The sequence below is a fragment of the Manis javanica genome, chromosome 7, assembly GCF_040802235.1.
Source record: "Manis javanica isolate MJ-LG chromosome 7, MJ_LKY, whole genome shotgun sequence".
NCBI classification, from domain to species: Eukaryota; Metazoa; Chordata; class Mammalia; order Pholidota; family Manidae; genus Manis; species Manis javanica.
Window position 1 is genome coordinate 5,173,125 of NC_133162.1, and position 23,903 is coordinate 5,197,027.

General features: G+C 47.6%; 1 protein-coding gene across 2 annotated transcripts in view; it reads right to left on the reverse strand.

Annotated features, from left to right (window-relative positions):
* DOCK1 (dedicator of cytokinesis 1) overlaps window positions 1–23,903 on the reverse strand; it is a 466,830-nt gene that overhangs the window by 408,733 nt on the left and 34,194 nt on the right. For both annotated transcript variants that reach the window (XM_073240131.1, XM_073240130.1), the window contains exons 2-3: window positions 8,508–8,591; window positions 1,834–1,874 (exon numbers count right to left, since the gene is read on the reverse strand). In XM_073240131.1, the coding sequence (XP_073096232.1) occupies window positions 1,834–1,874; window positions 8,508–8,591 (125 nt within the window). The remainder of the gene's footprint in view (window positions 1–1,833; window positions 1,875–8,507; window positions 8,592–23,903) is intronic.

The following is a 23,903-nucleotide window of genomic DNA, read 5'->3' on the forward strand; positions in this document are numbered from 1 at the left end:
CAGCAAACCTGCTGTCAGCATGATGCAGCCATAGAAGAGTCATGGACAGGAGGGGGCTGGCCACATTTGCAGGGTGAACTGAGCAACTACTCCAGCTGGGGTCAGCAGAACCAGCCCTGATCAACTGCACATTTATAAATGTCTATACCAAGGATGCTTCCAGAACACTTGGAAGTCAAGATTCCTAGGGGCCAAGTCTCTTCTCTGCAACTGCCTGGGGGCCCCACTGCAAAGTCATAACCCCATTAAGGCTTCAAGACTGACTCATCTGCCAAGGATTTTAGATGAAAAAATTAATTTGGCCCTACCCAGCTCTACTGTGTCAGTAAGTGGTAAAGTCAGGGCCCCCTGGTGCAGGGCCAGAGACGGTGGTTCTGGGAGGCACTGGAGCGTATGGAAGAGACCTCGAACTGGGGGAAGGTGGTACCGAACACCAAATACCAAGGAAGCATCAAAAACACAAGTGAACAGCTTGCCTGGGGCGTGCCCAACATACGAAGTTTCAACTTTGTTGTGAGGCTGTGGGGGGTAATGGTGGTCCACAGTCCCACGATCCTAATCCCTTTATTAATCAAATCACCAGTGTAGCTTTCTCAGATGGAACTCAGGGTCTCACCTGCAGGAATACACTCTTGATTACAGACGAGGTGATCAACCAAAAGGCAACCGTCTCGGAGAAATCTATTTCACCATTTACCTGGTTGGAATCTACCGTGTTCAAGAGCCCCAAGGCCCCAGGTCACTGGGTGTACAGAGACGTGAAGCCCAGTCTGAGCTGGGTGGGGTGGGGTGGGGTGGAGGCCCTTGCTCCAATGCGCAGATCTGACCTGCCAACAGTCCTAACAGTGTCTCACATTCTGGAAGCTATACCAGAGGAAGGATGCCACGGAGCTCAACTGGGGCCTCCCCTAATGACTGCTACGAAGGATGAACAGCTCCCACCCGGGCAGCGTGGCGTGGTACAGGGTCCCTGGGGGAAGTTGAGCGTCAGGCCCTGTACTGGAGCTGCTGGACTTGGGAAGCCTTAGGTACAGACTCCGGACCACAGAGGAATCCAGTCCAATAAGGAGATAATGAGAGGGAAAAGTAAAGCAACATAAGTAAAGTGAACTTCAAGCGTAAGTAGATACTAAGATGTAGAAGTCAATGTGGACAGGCCTAACCGCAGCTTAGAGCAGGTATTACTCCAAAATCATAGAATAAAACAAAAGAGCCATAATTAGGTTTTATGAAGCTAAGAATGGAAGATCCACTTTAGAACTGTGTATGGGAGTGTCCACCACAAGAAGAGAGCTGAAACCGTCTCAGCTTCAGAAATTCAAAACACATGCATGCAAACTGCCTGGAAAGCAGAACCTCTTTCTTTGACAAGCCAACTTCAGTGGTTTAAAAATAATTATAAGCAAGGGCAAAAACAGCATGCATTAGCTTTGGAAATCCATTAATTTACCAAGGAAAATGTAAGATGGAGGACAGTGAGCAGTATTTTTTTTTCTGAAGTCATTATACCCAGGTCATTCTCTTCTGCATCTCTTGTGTTTAAAATAGGATGCAAAAATCTACCAGGAAAAGACGATTCTGCCTCTCAGGACAACACAGCCCAGCAATTCGCTCATGGAAATGCAGCTGCTGTTTCTCTGTGCCCACACTCCTCAGAAGAAAACAATGCAGGTAGTCCACATTTCAAACCACTTATTTGTTAAATTCAGAGAAAGATATATATACATATATATGTATAAGACAAACTCACAGACACAAATGAGATAGAATTGATTTCCTCTCACAATGTGATTTATGAATAGACATGCTCTGGGTTTAATAAAAAGAACTTACCTTCTTAGACTTTTTTCTTAAGGTGTAACCTCTGTACCACCCTAAAAAGCACAAAGTTGAAACAGTTAGTACAGGGAGGCATCCTAGGGCCCGAACAGGAGCTGCAGGCTGTGTACAACTCACTGCCTTGCAGAACCAGAGAAATCAGTTTGTCACAGAAGTCAATACTCCTCACACCTTGGAGATGCACCACGGGTTTCCTAGGGCGTCTCAAAACCATACCAGAAGCCTGGCTCAGGCCCATCAGACACAGACCTCCAGCTCCTGCATCTCCAAGTGCCATGCAAGGCCGTTAAACTGTCAGCCTGAAGTTAAAAAGCACAGTTTCAAGAGGAAGAACTGTGTTTTGACCTCTCACCCCTGAGTAGGCTGCTTGGCTATGCATTTTCCCATCTCTCCCTTTGCCTGATTTGGTCAGGGTTACTGCCAAGGGCACATACCAGCATCCTCAGATCCAGAGCTGCACAGAACAGAAAAATGATTGAGAGCTAACTTCATCCCTCCTCAGTACAGAGGGACTTTGCCTGGAGCAGCCTGGATCTCACAAAGTGCTTCTATGGCACAGACACCACCTCCCCAGGAACCACCAGGCCAGGGAACACAGGCCCACCTACCCCTTCAGGGTCTTGCCTAGACTCAGGTTCCCATGCCCCCAGTGTGGGGATGGAAAGGACAACGAGTGAGAAGACAGACAAGCTAGAACTGTTTGCTCGTGCTCAGTGCTAAATGGAGAAGTCCATTCAATGGGGGCCAGACCTGACCACACCCTGGCACCCCACCCTGCCCAGGCTGAGGGCAGGAACTGTCCCTGCAGATGCCTGGGGCCCGCAGCCAGTCACCAGCCTCCCAACAACTCCACCACAGCCCGACATCAGCGGATGACTTGCTATCCCAAACCCTCTGAAGCACCCTCAGGCTCCCTCGCTCCGGAAAAGCAAGTCAAAGGCTCAGACAAATTCCAACTGTGCCCCACAGCAGCAAAAGGGCCCAGTCAGAGAATCACAGAGAACACCTGGAAAGAGCACGCTGGGTAAACTGTCAGAGAATAACCAAATATTGGGTTTTATACAGTATCAAAAAGGCAAACCTCAGAAACCAGGAATGTCTGAATGAGCTCAGAAACTGAAAATGGGCAAATACTGCAGCAATGCCATCATGCCTCATACAAAGCAATCATTTTAATCATCAGAGGTGGGGGGCACGACTACAAACCTGAAAAGGATGGCGTTGCAATGAGCGAAATCCTCCAGGAATTATTCAAAGATGCTTTCCAAGCAATCAGAAAAGGAGGTGGAAATGCCCGGATCCTTGCAAAGTTTGCTAAGACCCCGAGATGACCAAGCAAACCCACGTGGCTTCCCTGACAAGGGGACTAAGCCTATCAGTCAGGGGCCCTGCCCTAGATTTCAGCCCCATTTGGAGAATTATCTCCCGACAGCCATACTGCCCGCTGCAGCGATCTCCACAGGCCAGCCCTGAATAACCACCTCCAGCCCCAGGAGTGTCTACAGACAGTGAAACAGAAAAGTGGGCAGGTCAATGAAGTTCTTCAAAAGGCTGCATTTACTCAAGTTAAAGGACTGTCCTCTATCCAGTTATTATACATCCTTCTTGCATTTTCAGTGCTAATGTGCCCTTTCTTTCCTGACGCCTACAAGGGATGAATGTCCTTGAACGTGTAAGGAAACACTGCAATGTGACAAGGAAAAAACAGAAACCAGGTAAAAAAGGAGTAGCGTTTATCAACAGCGTACAGAAGAAACCCAAAGACATCCACATGGAGATTTGCTCAGACTCAGTAACAGGAAACATGAGGTTTAAAGCAATATTACAGCAACAATATCAGCACCGTAGACGTTCTAACTACACAGGAATGGGGGGAGCCCTGGGCAATAGAGGCAGGAGAGCGCAGTGCAGCAGCCAGCCCGGAAGCAGTCCTTCCTGCTTATGCCAAGTGCGTAGCCTGAAAGCCCATGGCCAGCAACCCCTCATGGCCACACATCCCGAAGACGCAGCCTCCACACGCACAGCAAGCCAGAGCCAGGGCCACGGCAGCTTGGGCGAGCGTGTGGAAGGGGCCCGTCTGAGCACCCACATCTGGGAGGGCAGTCAGGAAAACGTGGGGCATGCACACGGAGCAGGAAGAGCCACAGACCCAACACACGCAGATAACAGGAGTGCACCTTAGAACACAACACGGAGTAAAAACGTAAGAGGAGGGGTAAGAGTTACCACCACATTTATATGCATGAACAATATACGCATACCATACGTACAAGAACACAGCTAACACAAAAATCCACTTCAAACACAGTAGAAGGGTTTTCTACGAAAAGGGGGAGGACAAAGGGGTGAGCTCTGGGAGGAAAGGCAGGGAGGCTTGTCTTTTATTTAAAGTTATAATAGATGGTGGTGGCTTTTTTAACTGCCTTCCCCAAGCAAAATGAAAACCTGTGGTTTTCCTCCACAAGATTATGTGCATGCAGTATTCCTACAACCGAGTGCACACGCTACTTACTATGTGCCAGTGGCTGGACTAGAGCACATACACAAGGAGAATAGACCTAATTTCTGCCCTTCATGAGCTCACGAGGAGCCCCACTCTAGGACAAGCAAGCATCAAACCACAAAGCAGGTTGCAGGACATGTTAGCGTGAAGGAGACAGGATGGCCCTGCAAAGGTTTCCTGCAGGGAGACGTGGGGATGTGAGACAATGATAACCCAGCCGTCCTGTTGGGGATGAGCAACAGGGATGAGCCAGAGGCGGGGAGGCTCCCAGCGAACAGCATGGACAGGCTGATCAACTGCTCCAGGCACGGTGCACTAGCATCCTCCACGGAGTCAGTCAACCTACTCCAAACAGGGAACACCCACCGAGGTCAAACACAGGCACGAGACAGTCCCAAAACTCAGGGAGGGCACGAACCAGCACAGGGAAATCCGGCCAAGTCAGCAACACCATAGGACGTTCCCAGCAGGCCAGGGAGCACACACTTGAGTCCAAGGGGGGACCAGTGGGCACAGCACCAGACAGAGCAGGCAGAAGGAAGGCCGGGGGAGCTCCTGCCAAGGGGTGGCTTATGCTAAGGCTTCTACGACGGCCTGTGTTATCAGATGGAGAAGGGGGGAGTCACACCAGGTGTACTCGCTGTGCTTCTGAGAAGTGACCAGCAGCAAGGCCGAACGCGAATGGGAAAGAGGCTGGGGCTGAGGCTGGGCAGGTGGGGGCCTAATCTCCAGGGATCACCACGGTCCTGGGCCCTGCCCAGTTCACAAGTACCTGCCTGAAGCTGGACAGGACATCCACCTGTGTCACGTGTATTATGTCCCGCTCTGAGTACTGGGCAACAAGACAGCCAACAGCCATCTGTGACCAAAGCAGTCCTGACGGACAGCACCCACACGCACTGGGCATTCTGGAGAAAGACCCGGCAGCTGTCCTGTGGGCAAGATTTTGCAGACAGCCTGGGCGCAAAGGCAGCCTAGTGATGGAGACCCAGGGCAACGGGGTCATTCTCAGAAGGCTGGTGTGCGCAGTACAGTGATCTGCCCCGGGGCTGGGGCCAGGTGGCCAGTCACCTGGGGTGGGGTTCAAAGGATGCCTGCTGGATGGAGGCAGGACGGAGGGCTTGGCGGTCTCATGTGAGATGAGAGCCGGGTCAACACGACGGCCTCTTCCAGTCTGTTACGGGTTACACTATGTCCCCCAGAACAGATGTTGAAGTCTCGACTCCCTCTGGAATATGACCTTACCAGGTCTTTGCAGATGATCAGGTTAAAATGAGTTCATTACAGGGACCCCTAATCCAATGCGGCCGGTGTCCCCTTACAGAAAGGAAATAGACAAGACACACACGGGGAGATGGCAGTGTGAAAATAACAGCAGAAATCAGGGTAATGCTTGTCATGCCAAAGGACGCCCGCGATTGTCAACACAGCATCAGAAGCAAGGACAGGGGCGTGGAACAAAGTTCCCCCGCAGCCTCAGAAGGAACCAGCCCTGTCAACACCTTGATCTTGGACTTCTAACTGGGGCAGAATCCATGTCTGTTGTTTCAGCCGCACTGTGTGAAGGAGCCCAAAGAAGCTCACACGGTCCTCATTAAGACCTCTGGTTAACAGATGCTGTCAGCATGAAAAGGAATTAAGGAACTAAAGTGCATTTTGGAAAATGTATCATTATCACTTTTTAAATTTTGGATAAATTAAGTTCCCCGGTGTTGTGATTTAAGCAAAAGGATCATTTCCTAATTTCTGGGCAACACCTGCAAGCTCTCTCTGGGTGCAGCATCCAGCACCCCACCGAGATCCTTACGGAAACAGGCAGGCGGCGCATCCTTGGCCGAGAGAGTCACTCAATAAACCTCTGTGATCTTGGCTCACCCCTCCTGCCCGGCTGACCCGGATACTGCTCAAAGGCAGGGGCATGCCCTCCATGACCCCTCAGAGCTCTATCCACCTCCACAGTGACCTGTAAACTTCCTTTTCTTTGTTCTAACGCTCCAGGCCTTCGGAGCATGAGAGAGAGACATTAACCATAACTTAAAGGGGAATTTGTTCTGTGACCCTTCATATAAGAAGTGATCGTCTAGAATTTATATTCTCTGGAGCAATCTCCTGAAAAGGATCAGACAGAAAAAGAAAATTAAATTTGACAAGTAGAAATAAATTTTCTTAGAGGAAAAAAGTAGGAGAGGGAAGGGGAACGAAAAAGAAAATGCAAAACTCCCATAAAATCCATGAAACTTAAATAGAACAAGTGGAAAGAGCAGAAAAACAATTATTCCATTTTTATTTGCTGGTACAGTCACCAACTTTCCCAGTCAAAACTACTTCCCCAAATGCATCTCTCTGATTGGATTCTGATTAAAACCAGAAAGAGAGCTGTCAGAGAAGAGGGATTTGCTTTATATGAAAGGGTCTTTACACAGACTGTTGATCAGAGTTGGGAAGGCTGACTGGTCCCTAAATGCTCACTGCAGAATCCTTTATCATAATGCCGGGCACAGGGTCAAATGCCTGCTATCCGATTGTTTTTTTAAGCTAAATGGATAGCAAGGATCATTGACTCATGCAAGGCTTCCACTGTTTAAAGAGGACAATCTTCTTATGAACCAAAGAACAAGAGGCTGCAGTCTGACAGGAAATTGTTATCCATTCAGAATGATGTCATTGCCCACTGTTTATTAACCAGGATTTCAACTTCAGCTGAGCAGGGGTAAAAATAAAATAAGACGCCAGAGCATTTTTCTCTTAAGATCAGAGAAGTGTCTGAGATGCAAGGTTCGATCCTTAACCTCAACTTAATTTCCCTCTGTTTCCACTCAGCTGCTGGCATTATCTACTGACAGCAGACAAGGCGATCCAACTGTCAGCTATAAAGCTGAACACGAGCAGAAGGCGCCCATCACAACTACTCATTCACTTAAGGGCTGGGTCTGGTTTTGCAGCATTACATCTGCTTCCAGGCATATGCCACTAAAGCTGGTTTTTTTTTTCCATAGGTCATTTTTAGGGTAAAAGATGCAAATGGAAGTCAGCATGCATCAGAGGGGGAAACGAGGGACGGGGACATGGTATATATCTTTAATAGCTTTCCGATTCTCAGAGTGTCTACGGGACACTGGAGCAAGCCACAGCTTGCCCGGAGCACAGAAGCTTTGCAGCACGTCACTCTTGTGCAAAGTGGATTTCAAAGACCAAGTCTGAAGTTCAATTTGATTACTACGGGCTGTCTACAATTTCCTCTCCACCCCCACCTCCTAGTGGAAGGGTTTAGATAAACCCAATCTAAAGGCAATGTGGCTGTGGAAATGATCAATTTTAGTCAGTTCTTTTTATTCACATGCCATATGCGGGTCGCCCTTCAGGCAGGAAATAAAACCACCGATGTTAAAACACTATTTTACAAAACTTCCAGATGTGAGGAGCCTGAAAAAAAAAAAATCAAGCCCATCACTGCCTCCCTTCCAGGCAACAATAATCTCAGCACAAAACAAAAAGTGGGCTGTTTGTGTAACCTGCAAAACATTAAACGTAAGAACTAATTGTTTGAAGAAGCAAGAACACTGGAAAACCACTGCAATGGACAGAGTATTTACTGGGTAATAATAATGACTGCTTCCCTGGGCCATGTCCCACATTAGCTGTGACAATCTCCGTTCACCCCTGGGAAAATGGGTTACAGATTGAAAAATAGAAAAGAATTAAGAAATGACAATTTTGGTGCCTCTGAGAATGTTAACAAATCTAAGTGAGGGCACAAAAGTCTCACCACTCACATCAAACACCTCAAAACAAGGACTTAACATACTAAAATATCTCAAATGTATTTTTCTTTCAAATGATCCATTATTAACAGTCAAGATTCAATACATTTGCAAAACAAAAAAGAGAACCAATGAGTTCTTTTTAATGAAAACAGGTATTTCAACAGCAAACTTTGTAAGTTAAAACAGGAATGTTTAGATTCAAATCCATCTCAATAAAACATAATTTAAATAACAGCCTCACTAGGGTCCCTGCCAGAAATGGCATCCTTCGGGCAAGAACACCGATCGTTTGAGAAAGGCACCTGATCATGCATGCTTTCAAAACAGAACAGTGTTTCAGGCAGTGAAACGTGTTAAATGCTCAAGACAATAAGAGAAAAGAGACTAAAATGCAGACGTACCTTCGTATGTTTCCAAGATGTGCACAGTGTCCCCTATCTGTAACGAGAGCTCGTCTGCTCCCCTGGCATCATAGTTATAAAAAGCTGTTAAGACAAAGGGGAGAGAAGGTATTAGGGGAGGTCGAAGTGACCTTACTGGTCTGTTTGGCTTGTTGTTAACGCTGAGACACACTCGATCCTTGCCTGGATCATTCCCCCTTTCTTTCAAGAGACAAACATTGGGGTCATCAGTTTAAGTAGCAGACACTCATTGCCGCCCAGAAGACCACACCGCTACCAGTGAACTTTTTGTGGTGAAGTATGTATGATGTGAAATTTGCCTTTTTAACCATGTGTAAGTGTACGATGCCATGACATTCTCAATGGTGTGTTACCATCACAACCATCAAATTCCAAAACTTTTTCCTCACTGCAAATAGAAACCCCAAGCCCCTTAGGCAACACTCCCCATTCCCCCATCGATCCACCCCAGCCCCTGACAACCAGCCCCGCTTTCCGTCCTCTGGATTCGCCACCAGCAGCCCCATGTAAACGCACTCCTACCCTACGGTGCTTTTGCGTCTGGCTGCTTCCACTTAATGTGATGTTTTCAGGCATGTCATACCATGCGTTATTCCTTCTTATGAATGAATAATGTTTATAACGGGAAGACTGAGGATACTATAGACATTTTAATGATCATTTCATATACCATCTTATATTTCCAATAATAGATTTTCTCATTCGATGACTTTTCCCTACCTGCAAATCAATTACACATGGACTGGATATTCTTTGAAAACCACATTGATTTTAAAAATCATCACATAACTAACGTCAATGTTAAGTCAAAAACCTACATTGCAATCAAACAAGGCAAAAATATGTCCAACATTAAGAATCCTTAAAATGGGCACTCATCAAACTCCAAAATCCCGAAAGTTTATCCTGATATAAAGCAGTTCCTAACCCTCCTTGATAAGCACCTAAAAAAGTCATACCATTAAAGTCAGACCACACTTTTGTCAGGCATTGTAAGATGAAGACAGCTGTCACCATGAAAAAAGGACGTTACAAAATGCTTAAGACACCAAAAACATCAAATTAGCCCACTGTCAGTTGAACAAATAACAATGATGCAATGATGTTCCTCCTTCCCAATGGATTCTACCTAAAAAGAAACCATACTCTATGTACAAACTCATCTTCAAACGCCTGATCAGTGCCTCACACATCCATCCTCAACACGCTGCAGACGCTAACCTTACGTCGCACCTTCTCTGTGCCCATCTCTAAACTTCTCCTTGATCCTGGCAGTGCAAGCTCCTCCCACCAGCATGGCGGGCCCGCACCACCAGACCACCGCACCTCTCCTTCCTTCCAGCCACCCACCCCGGAAGCCTGTCTCCACCTCTCCCTGGGAGAAAGAAGCCAGCCCACCCCACACGTGTGTGTACCAACTTACCCCCCACCCGCCATCCTTCCCACCGCATGCCACCTCTTCCAGGAAGCCCGGTCCAGGTATTTGTTTGCTCTTTCAACCCCTTTCTCAAACATGCAGACCCCCAGCACACGTCTGGCGCAGGCTTCATGGCTGAGCTGTCTGCAGCTGTGAGGGTGCCCAGACCCTCAGGGCCACACAGCCCCTGGTCTTCAGGTCCACGGTCTCCGGAGCCAGAACAAAACGGGCAAAGTGACACCTTGACCCCTGAACACCTGAGGGACCCCCAGCAAGTGACCTAGCCTCTCCCCAGCCTTCCCATCTGTAAAACGACGATATTGACCCCTACCTCACAGACTTTGTGCGTTTGTGTCCTACACCGAATACCACTGAGGGATTTAACAATCTGGTGCAGGGGTGGCCCGCAGTGAGCACTCGGTGACTGGCAGAAGCTCTTCCTATGGTTGGAAGTATTTTGTTTTTATTGCAATAAAAATTTCTATTGCTACCAGAATCCTTTTTTAAAAAGCCAAAGCCAAGTGGACTATCACACTGACAAAAACTCTAAAATATCAAAAAGCGCACACATTATATACAATTCCATTTTTGCAGATATTTTCCTATATTTTTACCAAAATTCATAAAACTTAAATGTCCTCAATACATAAATGGTTACCAGAAGTTAAGTTTATTTAGCATTTTATGGCGAATGTTTAACAAGAAACAACCGCATTAGGTGAAGGAAGCTTGGAGCATATGCCAGCCTCCTCAGATTAGCATGACCATATTCCTGAGCCTTGAGAAACCATACGTCCATTTATCACAGTTCTTAACAGCACTCCTGCCTGCATGCCTATTTGTTACAGATGTGAAGAAAATAAACACATCAAAAATAATTAAAAATAAAATGAACACATCCAGTCTAAACACATTTGGGCTACATGAATTTGTAATGGCACACATAAAAACCTTTAAATACGTGCCCCCTCCATCTCTGAAGTAGGCAGACAAAGGCACATGTGAAAATCTCATACGTGAACAAAGGAACTTCAAATCTGAACTATGAAATGAGCCTTAAAGAACCCTGATTTTATAGGTGAAGGGAAAAAAAGCCTGCAAGGGTTTATGCACTGGCCCCCCTGGCATGGCAGAGAGAGGACCAACGTATAGCTGTCCACCACCATACGGCTGTCCAGCCTCTGCCTCTATGCTCAGTATTGCACCTTCAACAATCCCATATTTAAAGGCGAATTGAAAGACTCAACTACATAAGATTATTGAACAAGGGAGTGGGAGAGAGCAGACAGTATGGCAGACAGAATAATGGCCCCCAAAGACATCCACGTCTGAATCCGTAACCTGTTGCATTTTTCCTAATGTGGCAAAGGGGCCCGTGCAGATGCAATGGTTCAGGACCCTGAGCTGGGGTTGCTAATCTTGGATTCTCCAGTGGGCGCTATGTCCTCACAAGGTCCCATAACAGCAGGAGACAGGAGGGTCCAAGTCAGAGAGAAGAAGATGTGACCACGAAAGCAGAGGTCGTAGTGCTATAAGGAAGGGGTCGCGAGCCACAGAATGCAGGCAGCCCCTAGAAACTGGAAAAGACAAGGAAACAGACCGTCCTCAGAGCCTCCAGAAGGAACACAGCCCTGCCCACCCTTGACTTTAGGACTTCTGACCTCCAGAACAGTTAAGATTATACATTTGCATTGTTTTTAAGCCCCAAATGTGTGGTGATTTGTTACAGCAGCCGTAGGAACAATGTACAGGGCCTGTGCAGAGAACACTGCAGTATGGAGATTGCGGTCACTGACTCACGGCTGAAGGCAGCTGGAGCCAGGGTCCCAGCGGCAGGCATCTGAGTCTTACCAATCTGGGGCCAAATTTCCCCAAATCTTGGGTGATAGAAAAATGCAGACAATGCAGTGAACTGTTCCTCGATAAACCCAAAGTTATTCAGTGTAAAAGACGATTCCTTAGAGTCATCGGACCTTTCAACGCTGCCTGTTCCCAGAGGTAAGAGCAGAGACACGAGAGAACAGAAGCATCTTCTCCTGTATGAAGGACGACAGGGACCGATGTCAACTGGGATTAAAAATGCCTTTACTTGAGAGAAGCACAAAGATGGCAGCCTTTTTGCAAGTGGCCCAATTTGTCTTCTTTATTTTTCTGATCTGTTAAGGTCTGGGAACAAATCCACAAGAGAACATGGTCCTCTGTACCCATTCACACCTCTGGACTCACCTCCCTCTGACTGGTGGGCTATATGCTAACACAGTCCTTCTGCTCACATCCATTTGCCCAGCTATAGATGTGTCACTGGGTATATATGTAAATCCACATGAATATCTCAGTCCTGGAGCACAGAGTCCAGTGCAGAAGCTTGACATGTGGCTCATGTGAAAAGGATGGTGGTTTTCTCTTTTTCTGGAAAAGCTGGCAGCAGCCCAAAGTGAGTAAGCCCAGGGATCTTTTCTCCCAAAATTAAAAAATTAACACTCTGACCTGTGCCCCACTTAGCTTACACGCATCAGAGACATGAACAGTCAAAGTCATCACCCGGGTTCAATCTCCTAAGCATCCTAACAACGGCTGCCTGGGGATGTAGCATAGGAACTATGGTGCATCAATGAGAGAAGGGCCCCCAGGTGCACCAATGGTATTAATAACCCTGACAGTGAGGATGCTACAGATGGAGCTACCATCCTGCTGATGGTGGGACACAGGCATACCACGGGTGATGACAGTGGCGACAGCGACAGTGACGGTGCTGGTGGTGGTGACAGTGCTGACGCTTCTGGCTCACATGTACTGGGTATGTTCTGTGGACTAGGCAGTGGGCTAAGAGTTGCATAAGTTCAGGATAATGTAATCGTCACAACAGTGCTAGGGATTGGATATCAAGTTTTCCCATTTCCTGCATCAGGGTTTACGGTAGCCTGGAGTCTGCTCATGTATGAACAGCCTGTGGAGGGGCTGCACAGGGCCAGCAACCAGCCTGCACGGCTTCTTGCTCAGCCCTCTGTGGGCCTCAGACCACCCCGTGGGCTCTCCTGCCCATCACAACAGCCAGCTGGACTTCTCTGACAGGCAAACACATGTGCGCATTCCTGAAGTCCACTCATGTCTCAACTGCCACGCTAATGGACTGCCCGTTCCTTACACAGAACTCGGGTCGGTAATTCCAGACATGCAAGGTCTGTGTAACATCCAAAAACCAAACAATGTAATTCATCACATTATCACAGTAAAGGATGAAAAGTCCTAAGACCATCCCAACTGGTACAGAAAAAGCATTTGATGAAATTCAACTTCTGTTCAGGAAAAAAACAACAAAACCAGCGTGACTCTCTGACATTAGGGGGAAAAACCCCTACAACCCATCAACCTATTAGTCAGAGGAAACACACACCCTACAGGAGTCATGATTGGAGGTGACACACCCCTGGGACCGCATGGTGTCCCTTCCAGACTACCTCCACCAGCCCACACTGCCTGGCCCGAGCCTTCACCGCATCTCACCGAGATGAAAAATAATATTTCAGCTGATCTCCCTGTATAAACTCTTTTCTTCTCTCTATCCTGAGAGTTACCTTCTTGAAATCTCCAAAAACCTGTGCACTTCCCTTGGTTTCCTGAATAATGACTAGCTTCTCCGGCATGACGTGCAAAGGCCTGTGGCATGTGACTTCAACGTGCCTCTAAATCTCATCACCCCCCGACCCCCAATTCCCCCCCAAGCCTTCTCAAAACTGCTTCTGCTGCTACAAATGGCGCTCTTCTGCCTGCTTCTGAAGATCCCTTATCTACAAGGCGCACTTGTAATTTCATATCCTTCCCCAGATCCTTCCTGAATTCTGACTTTCCACCCACCCTGACCATAAAAAGCTACAGGTATACCTGAGTTAATTACTCGCTCCCCAACTTTCCTATATATAAGCTCGAAGACATCCCCCAGGCCTTGGAGGCTTGCTGATTTAAATGTCTGTCCTTCCCTCCAGACCAAAGTTCTTGAGGGAAGTAAACATTTACTAAAATCACTGGATTTCCCACAGTAGCTAACACCATGCCTTGCAGGCAACTCAATAAAATTCACTGCATTTAACCAGATCACAAAGCATTCCTTCTTGTAGGTTGGCAAGAGTGTTTGAAAGCAAGAAATATGTCATTTGTTCCTCTTCAAAATGATGCAGCCCTCTGGAGAAACACCTAACGCTGAGACTTGGTTAATCAATAAGAAGCGAGACACAGCATTCGCTTTCCCAGCTCTGCTGCAGGTCTCTCCCATCTAATGAGCTGGCTTGCCCTCGGTGCTCAGGTTCAAAGCCTCCTGTAAGTATCAAAGGTGTGGGCTTGACCACACATTATTTCTCAAAATCTGCTCAGCTCGAAGTTTCTCTAACCCACACAGTGTCCCCTTGAAACACACTTCAGAAGTCCAAGCAGCAATTTAGAAGTTAATTAATTCTTTTAAAAAGTCAATTTGTGAAAATTAGTTGCTCTGTTTGTGATCTCATTCCCTTTGTCTTGTCTTCAGCTGGAAAAAAGGTCAACAGCATGCATCTCTGTACAACTCGGGAAAATACAGACCATGTCCTTAGAAGGATGGGAGCAGAGCCCTGCCTGCGACCCCTACAGGGCTTCATTCTAAAGGGCCATCCACCTGCTGTCCCTGAGTTTCAAAAAACCCTCACATGTGCCACTCCATGCCAACAACTGCTCAGTATTTCCTAACACCCTGGCTCCCACTCTGGTCCAGCGCTGCATTAGTGATGAGCTGGTAGAAAGATAAACTGAGCCTCATGCAGCCCCAGGGAGCAGTCCCCCCCACAGCCTGATCCCTAAGGAACAACCCCTCCACACACTGGACCCATTCAGGGAATACGGTGCAGAAAGAATCAGATTACATACACCCTTTGAACTGGATTATGGGCACAGACCAGCCCCCCAGCCCCACCACATATCCAAGCTGAGGCTCTCCTGCCCATCACAACATCCAGCTGGACTTCTCTGACAGGCAAACTCATGTGTGCATTCCTGAAGTCCACTCATGTCTAAACTGCTACGCTAACGGATTTCCCGTTCCTTACACAGAACTCGGGTCGGTAATTCCAGACATGCAAGGTTTGTGTAACATCCACAACACTGGGTTTCTTAAATTCTATCATCAAGGAAAGCCTGGCGCCCACACCATCACCAGCTTCCACGATGTGCGGCCCACTCTTTCCACCTCTCTGGTTTAGGGGCCGACGACTGAGGGGGGCCCTAAGCCACAGAGCAAAGACCATTGCTTCTGCCACCAGAGTCTCGCTGTTGCCAAGCATCTGAAAGTTGATGGAAGGAAGGATACGGAAAGGGAAAGGAAGAGGAAAGGAGAGGGGAACGGAGGAAGGAGGTTTAGAGCTGGTTCTGAAGATGCCTTTACAAATGCGGTCTCTAATATTTTTGAAAGATAAAATGAACAAAAGAATAAAATTCTTAGGAGTAAACAACCAAGGAGGCAAAGGACTTCCACACGAAAAACAAAAACATTGTTGAAAGAAATTAAAAGACAAAAATTAACAGAAAGTCATCTCATGTTCATGGAATATCGTTAAGATGTCAATGCTACCCAAAAAGATCTACAGTCAATGAAATGCCTGTCAAAATCCCAGTGAAGCTTTCGAGAAATAGAAAAACCTAGCTCAAGGGACCCAAGATGATGCCGGGGTTCTTGTTTGCGGAGCCGAAGAATGAGCTTCACACACAGTCAAGGTAGGAGAGCAAGGGACAGGCTTTTATTTAGAGATACAGTGAAGGGACAGAGGTCCCGGCTCACGCCAGGAGGGGACAAGACAGTCCGTAGTGGTGCATTGTCTGGGGGTTTTATAGGCAGTTGAGGATTTTTCGAGAACATGAAAAAACTTAGGGGTGGGGACTTGTTAAGTGGTCCCTGAATATTAAAAATTAACTTAACTGTAAGGAATTTCCTGCCTTGATTTCTCTCTGGGACACCGGCGCCTGGGTCTGGGAGCATATCAAAAGGCTGCCTGCCTAGGCCCCAAGGTGGGCCGAGGTATTGTCTACTTGCTAAAGAATCTTGCCTCTTAAACTTTCTGGGTGTTAAAATGCAATCTTATCTTTAAGATGGAATTCTTCCTGCCCTTTACCATGCCGTCTACAGCTGGGTCTGCAGCTAAGTTAGATGCCCAGTTTGCAGAATTATCTCTTCAGATCTGAAGGAGGAAAGACAGCACATAGGTCTGGGCCTTTTAGCATGCTAAAGTGAATCTTACACATGGTTACAAATGATTAGCATAATAAAACATGTGCTACTCTTTATCTGGGGAACATTAACTGATTTCACTGAAGAATGATTCTAGAGCTCAATGTTTAACATAGTTTTTGGGGGTCGGGGGGTGCCTTGCATGTAGTTACATTGCTCTGACTGCAAATATCCCGCCCTGCCCCCTCCAGAGGCCCTCACCCTACTCTGACTACATCCATGGTCCCTGTCTCACAAAGAGCCAAAACAATCTTGAAAAAGGACAAAGTTGAAGGCCTCACATTTCCTGATTTCAACACTTACTATGAAGCTACAGTAATCAAAACAGAATAGTATATACAGACATATATACCAGTGGAATACAGCAGAGAGCCCAGAAATAGACTCCTACATTTACAGTCGAGTTATTTTTACAAAAGTGCCAAGACCATTTGATGGAAAAAGGGCAAGCTTTTCAACAAATGGTGCTGGAAAAACTGGGTATCTACAGGCAAAATAATCAAGAACCATCCACAAAAATTAACTCTAAATACATGAAAGACCTAAACATAAAAGCTAAATTATAAAACTCTTGGAAGAAAACCTAAGAGAAAAACTTCAGGATGTTGGATCTTCAGTGATTGCTTGGATAGGATGCCAAAAGCACAGACAACAAAAGAAAAAATGCTGTCAGGCATCATCAAAATCAAAAGCTTTTGTGCATCAAAGGAAACTACCAACAGAGTGAAAGGGCAACCCTCAGAATGGGAGCAAATGTTTGCAAATCATCTATCTGATAAGGAATTGATAACCAAAATATGTACGGAATTTCTACAACTCTAGAACTACAACAAAAACAAGTAATGTAATTAAAAAATGGGCAAAGGACTTGAGTATTTCTCCAAAGAAGATACATATATGGCCAAAAAGCACATGATGATGCTCCACATCATGAGTCAGAGCAGAAACCATAATGAAATACCATTTCCCACTCACTAGGATGGCTATTACGAGAAAAAAGTAGAAAATAACAAGTGGTGGTGAAAATGTAGAGAAACTGGAAACCTTGTAACATACTGCTGGTGGGAAAGTAAAATGCTTCAGCCACTGCAGAAAACAGTTCAGCTGTTCTTCCAAAAACTAAACTTAGAATTACTGTATGCCCCAGCAATTACACTTGTGGGTATATAGCCAAGAGAACTAACAGCAGGGACTGGAACACATATTTGTGCATCCATGTTCACAGCAGCATTATTCACACTGCTAAAATGTGGAAGCACCCCAGATGTCTGTAGAGGGATGAACAGATAAGCAAAATGTGGTCTATCCATATAATGGAATATTATTCAGCTTTAAAAAGGGAGTAAGTTCTGACACCTGCTACAACATGGAGAAACCTTGAGGACGTGATGCTAATGACATAAGCCAGACACAAAAAGGGAGATATGGTATCTATAATTCCACTTAATATATATGAGGTTTCTAGGGTAGTCAAATTAATAGAGACAAAAAGTAGAATGCCAGTTTTCATGGGCTGGGGGCAGACAGGGAGTAGGGAATTAGCGTTTCACAGATGGAGTGTTTCATCTGGGGAAGATGGAAACGTCGGAGAGATGGATGGTGGTGATGGCTGCACGGGAATGTGAATAAACTATATGCCACAGAACCAGATACCTAAGGTGGTTAAAATGGAAAATATGTGTTATGTATATTTTACCAAACTAATTTAAAAAGATGTAATGAATAAAGGAAAGGCTGTTAGAGTCAATGAGAGAAGTTCCCAACGGATTTAGCATTTCCTGTTACTATGAGCTGTGAAATACTCAGTGGCTCCACAGGTAAGCTCCCGGTGGGTGTAGCAGCCTCCCCTACCTGACTAAACAGATCAGGTTCAAAGCGGCAGGAACAGGGAGAAGCTAGGGGTGATGGGCTCAAGGTCAAAGAACACAAGTGTGTCTGATGGAATTCCCACCTTTCTAAAAAGGAGGCCACTTTCAAATTGACAAAGTTACTTCTTTTGGGTTATTTTTGTTTCTTAGGAATGGAGAGATTGTTTCCCTGCCCATAAAATCCCCTGAGGCAGGATTTCATGCATTGTTGGGATTATTAGAATCAAGAAACTCATCTAAATAATTAAAAAACGGAGCAGGGGCACAGTAAGATAAAGGAGCTGTCATTTGTTATTCAATATTTCTTTCTGCCTTTTGGGTGGAAACAGGTGGGAAGGATGGTGAAGATAAGAGTGTGAAAAGAAATATGTAAGAGAGTCTTCTCAAATTCAAATTGAATCGATGGACACAATTCAAAGATATTTTAATATCTTTCTTCTGAATAAAATATCACTCCCTGCCTTATCATGACTAGCCTGCAACTATCTTACTTCTATCTAGTCCAAAAGGTCATAATGCCCAAAACATGCAGGTTTCTTGGGAAATACACTGGAAGGGATTGGCGTTGGCTTTACTGCTTTTCCAAGACAGGAAAAATAAGATTCCACTTTTAAACACTTTTGTCTTTCATTAAGTCAGTGTTCAGACAGAAAACCACTGACTTCATTATTGACAGTCTTTGCAAATCCACCCACAAATAAGAAAAGACTTTGCTGACCTGAAAATTATCTACTTTTGCATTTCATTCTGCTCAGCCGTCAAGAGGTGTGGAGACGAGATAGGGGAAAAAGATTTAATCTCTTTAATCATTCTTCAAGGCAAAAAGGTTATTGCAACTTAGGAAAATATATGCTAGGGAAATAGCCTGGCATTGACCCCCCCAGGTTAGGTGGACTTCACAACAATCCTACCCCAGAGGCTAGGCAAGCCCCCCCGCACTGCCCAGCAAGAAGAGGCTCCCACAGGTCAGCGCCCCCAGGCAGGTGGCCACGAGGGCATGAGCGCAGTGCACTCCACAGCCAGGAGCTGGTCCCAGTGAGACTCCCGGTGGGGAGCACAGCAGTCGTGGCTGGACCTCCCGTTTGACTTCATGCAGGGCTCACTTTTTCTGTTGGACCTGGCAGGACGTGCACTTCCCCCACTGGTCAAACGGGTTCCCCCTGAAGGGCACAGCCAAAGTACACACAGGCCTGAGCCCTCCAGAAGCAGAGGGGCCTGGTCCCCACTGGGGACACACAGGGGAAGGTGAGGGGTGAAGGGGGCGAGTAGGAAAAAACAGACTTAGACCTGTTTACGTGTGACACTAAATGATCAGGTCTCTGTCACATCCCCCAGTTCCTCTTACTGGGCTTCTGGGGAAAGTCTCAGACAATTCGTTCTGTAGCATGAGGCTGCCCCATGTGATACCTATATGAAATTCATGAATAATCATGAATCAACCTGGCCAAAGTCTAACTGTAAGCAGGAACTCCAGAGTGACTAAACCACAGGGTCACCCAGTCCCCCAACCTCACCCCAGGTCCCTTTCCAAAAGCTTACTTCTGTCAGAAATGCCTTTCTTTCCCCTTTCCATATGGCTTGGTTCTTCCAAGTCACCGATCACCTGTAGAAAAACCTTCCCCATCACTTCCCACCCAACAGGAGCAAAGGGCGCCCTCGTGGGAGCTCACTAGCACCCTCTGCCCACCCTGACAAGGTGCCACCAGAACACTGCCCACCTGCTCTCCAGGGCCGGACGTGCCCATCATGTAAAAGGTGCCCGGTAAATGCACCAGATGTAGCCAAGGCCAGGGCCTCCCTCCCCTAGCTTCCATTCCACGAGCAGTTTCTCTGAAACACCGGAGGGCGGCTCTGCTCCGCTGCCCTATTCCTGTCACCCCTGCCCTGCATCTTTTGCAGCTGTGCATGCATCCTTAACAGTGCCTGGCACCCAGAGGGGCACAATGCGGACTGACTCATTGAACAAGTCAACACAGGAAATCAAGGTGGCGAACCTTACTTAAATCCAAATCCATTGGAAAACACTGCAGCTTTGTGTTTATGTCACGTTAGAAACTGCAGCCCAGAGCAGGGTCTTAGCTAGCAGAGACTTCTGGCTTCTCAGTTCTGATAGCCCGGCCGGGAGGCATGTGCTGGAAGTCCCACTGAATACCCAGAAATACAGCACAGCTTTGTGTGGCCACTTGGCCTTAGCAAACCGCACACCGCGACGGACACAGGGGCAGCAAAGGCTGAGAAGGGCCCGCCTGGCTCTGAGCCTGGTTCTGCCCGGCTGAACTCACCGGTGGCCCTCCTCAGGAAGAGAGCTGAGCGGAGCAAAACCCTCCTCAAAGAGGAGAGAATGAGCTGCACCAATCAGAGAACTAAGAGCCGCTACAATCAGGATGGAGGCCATGGTGCATGTGTCCGGCACACCAATACTCCGCTGCCCAAATTCCTCCAGCCTTCTATTGAAAACCCGCCTGCTTCTCCTCCCAGGCCGTAAATCTCAAATCATCTCCCCTCTCCCATCCTCCCATGTTGTAAGTCTAGACACCTTCATCAATCATGATCGGTTAGGGCGGGGACGTGGGGGCACACATTGTACCTAAGTACCAAAAAAACAAAGCCTCCCCACCAGGTCCCCACAAACTGTTACTCCCCTTCAACCTGCTCCTCCAAAGCCCCAAGAAACCCGAAGGGTTTGAAACCAGTGTAAAAAAGCAGCAACATCCCGGGGTGCTATGTGAAGACAGTGCTACCTAGGCCTTACTAAGAAAGGGAAAATTTAATGCAATGGCCCATGCAGCAAATGTACCATCTGCATATATACAGTCACATACCCGTACATCTTAAAGGACATAATAAAAGGCACAGTCAGGTGAATCAGTTCGATGGGTTTGGAATAATTCTATATCTCATGTGAGCCCTAAGTTAAATTTCAAGAAGGCACTCTCAGGCCCTCTCTAGGCAACTTTCCTCTAGCGACACCACTACTAATTTACGTCCCCATAGATTAATTCCGTCAATTATTGGATTTAATGGAATCCAAGAATTACTGGTCAAGTCGGTCAATTCATGGATACAAAGGCAATGAATTATATGTGCTTCTCTTGTCTGTTTTATGTATTTCCCATTTGGAACTATTATTTTTAAAAAAGGCTACAGTGAACTTTCTCACATGAATCTTTTTGTGAACCAACTGGAATCGGCTTTGATGAGTGGCATCCGCTGTTTCTGAAAGGTACATGTGGCCGGAAGCAGACAGGGGCCAGCAGGCATCCGCAGGCCTGGAGGGCGGGCACCCTTTCCAGAGCAGGAATTCTCAGGGAGACTCACTCAGCACCAAGGAAGCAAACATTTCAAACTCCTCCTCCTGCATGTTACATTTAGCTTTGATCAAAAATAAAATTGAAGATTAAAAAGCAATCAAGCCCTCTTTGAGAAAAACAATAAAGCTGAGTGCATGGCGGGTGTTCTTGAAGGAGCCTCCACAGCGCTGGAGGGAGCCCGCCCTGCAGTCTAATCTACACCCAGCTGCCAGGAGGGCCAGCAGCCAGACATCTCCGGTTACAAAGCACTTTGTCTCCTCCCTCTGGGCTGACCTGGACCTCCTTGAGCACTGGTCAACACAGCAGTCCACACTATTGCCCCATGTCACCGATGACGCAGCAGGAAGACAGATGTGCCTGCATGACGCACCTGCCCCAGGCCCTCCCGGGCTCCCCAGGACACCTCCTGCCCATGCCCTGGGGGCACAGTCCTATCTGCCAAGCTGCCTCTCGGGCATCAGGTCCCAGGCCCTTGGCCTCTGCAGACCAGACCAGCCACTCCCTCTGAGCAGGACGCTTGGACTCTGGGCTCATAAAACAGGCTCAATTCCAAACCCCGCTCTGTGCCCTTAGGCAAGGAACCCAGCTCTGTGAGGCTCTGTTTCCCTCGCTGGGAAACGGGTGACAATAAGGAAGGGAACGGCTGCGCAGGTGAAGGCCTACCCCGCGGGCTAACCCCTGGCATGTGCGCGACACACGCAGTGTACACGTGGGAAGGGTTCATGTGCAGGTGAGCGCCTGCCTCCGTCTGGCTGCAATGCATGTGCAAAGCAGAACCACCAACATCCTGCCGTCATCCCGCCGCGCCTCATCGCCTGCCCCTCCCCCCTGCTGCCTGCCCTCCTCTCCCGGCCCCGGCCGTCTTTTCTCACTTAAGCTAGGCTGGACCAGGCCAGGGTCCAGTCATTTCAAAGAGCAGGCAAAGCGGAGACATGGTGTGCGGGCCTCAGCAACACAAGCCACTCTGGAGCCTGCAGTGCAGAGCCTGCATACACTCCCTCTCCGGGGCAGTGCCAGCCTTCCAGAAATCCCCACAGACGGCCGCGCCGGAAGGGAGACGCCTGCTCGGACGTCTTTGCCCACTCCGGATGCTAACTACGAACGAGCAATCCCTCGGCCGGGCCTCCCAGACACAGCCCTCTTGTTCCCAGAGCGGAGAAGCAACCGTGGACAGTCACAGCCTGGCCCATTTGCGCTTCATGGGGAGAGGGGACATTTCCATGTGCCCATCCCAAGCACAGCCCGGAAGGTGGGAGTCAGGGTCCTTACTTGGGCCAGACCTGGGCCACCTGCCTCGCAGATCTGTTTTATCACGTGTGTGGATGAGTCTGACTGGAGGGCCTTCCTGGAGCTCTGCCTCCAGCACTCCTGTTGGAGCCATCTCACGTGCAGCACGTGTTCCCAGAGGACACAAGACAAATCTTTCCTTAGTTAATTACTTAACAAATTTGCCTTCCGTGGACAGAGCCCAAAGATGGGAGAAGACTGTGTGCGTTAAGTGAGAGGAGGATTTGCAGATATGCACCCTTCACAGAGAAGGCCACAGCCTCTGCGCACAGTCACCATGTATCCTGGACACCCAGACATGAATACAGATCTAAGACTAGGCATTTAACAAACCAGTGGACACGGGGAGAGTCTTATTCTGCTTTCCTGTTCACTGGTCCAAACGCTAAGCAGCCCAGCTGCCAGGAATTGCTTTTAGGCTGGGGCCGCACGAGCCTCTCCCTTCCTTATGAGGTTGCTAATCCATGCCTGGCCAGACCTTCATGCTCCTGAGCGTGGCTGGGCACCCAGAGAACACCCAGCGTGGCCGGGCACCCACAGAACACCCAGCCCTGAACAACATTTTCAGGGCCCAGTGCAAATGAAAGTGCAGTCTCTGGTTCAAAAACAAAAATTTCAAGATGACCCCACGCATACGAGGTACCCAGCAGGGTCAAACTCACAGGCAGGAGAATGGTGGTTTCTGCGGCAAGAAGACACGGTGGGGAGCTAGTGTTTAAGGGGTACAGTGTCAGTTTTGCAAGATGAAAAAATTCTGGAGATGGATGGTGGTGATGGCTTCCCAACAATGTGAATGTACCGAATGCCACCCAATAGTACACCTAAAAAGGGTTAAAATGTACGTTACATATGTCTGACCACAATAAAAAAAAGAAACAGGAACAGAAATAAATGCAGGGTCCTGTATGACTGCACAGGTCCCAGGCTGTGCCTCGGGCTCTGACTTCCAAGAAGGTTTCTCTTTCTAGGATGCGACTGCCCCACTCTGCAAGGACAGTGTTCCTCCGGCAGAGCTACAGAGCCTGACGACCTGTGTCATCTTCTAACAGTCATTTCAATTGACTATAAAAATACAGCGTCACATAATAAAATTGCTTTGCGCCATGGTAGAAATACTTACCAAGAGATGAGAAATACTTAGCAAGGCTATAAAAACCTATTTGCTTGCTTACAGAGTTGCAGCTGAACCAGATAAAAACAGAAGAGGAAAAAGGGAAGCCAGGAGAGAGTCAGGCCCTCCCGGGA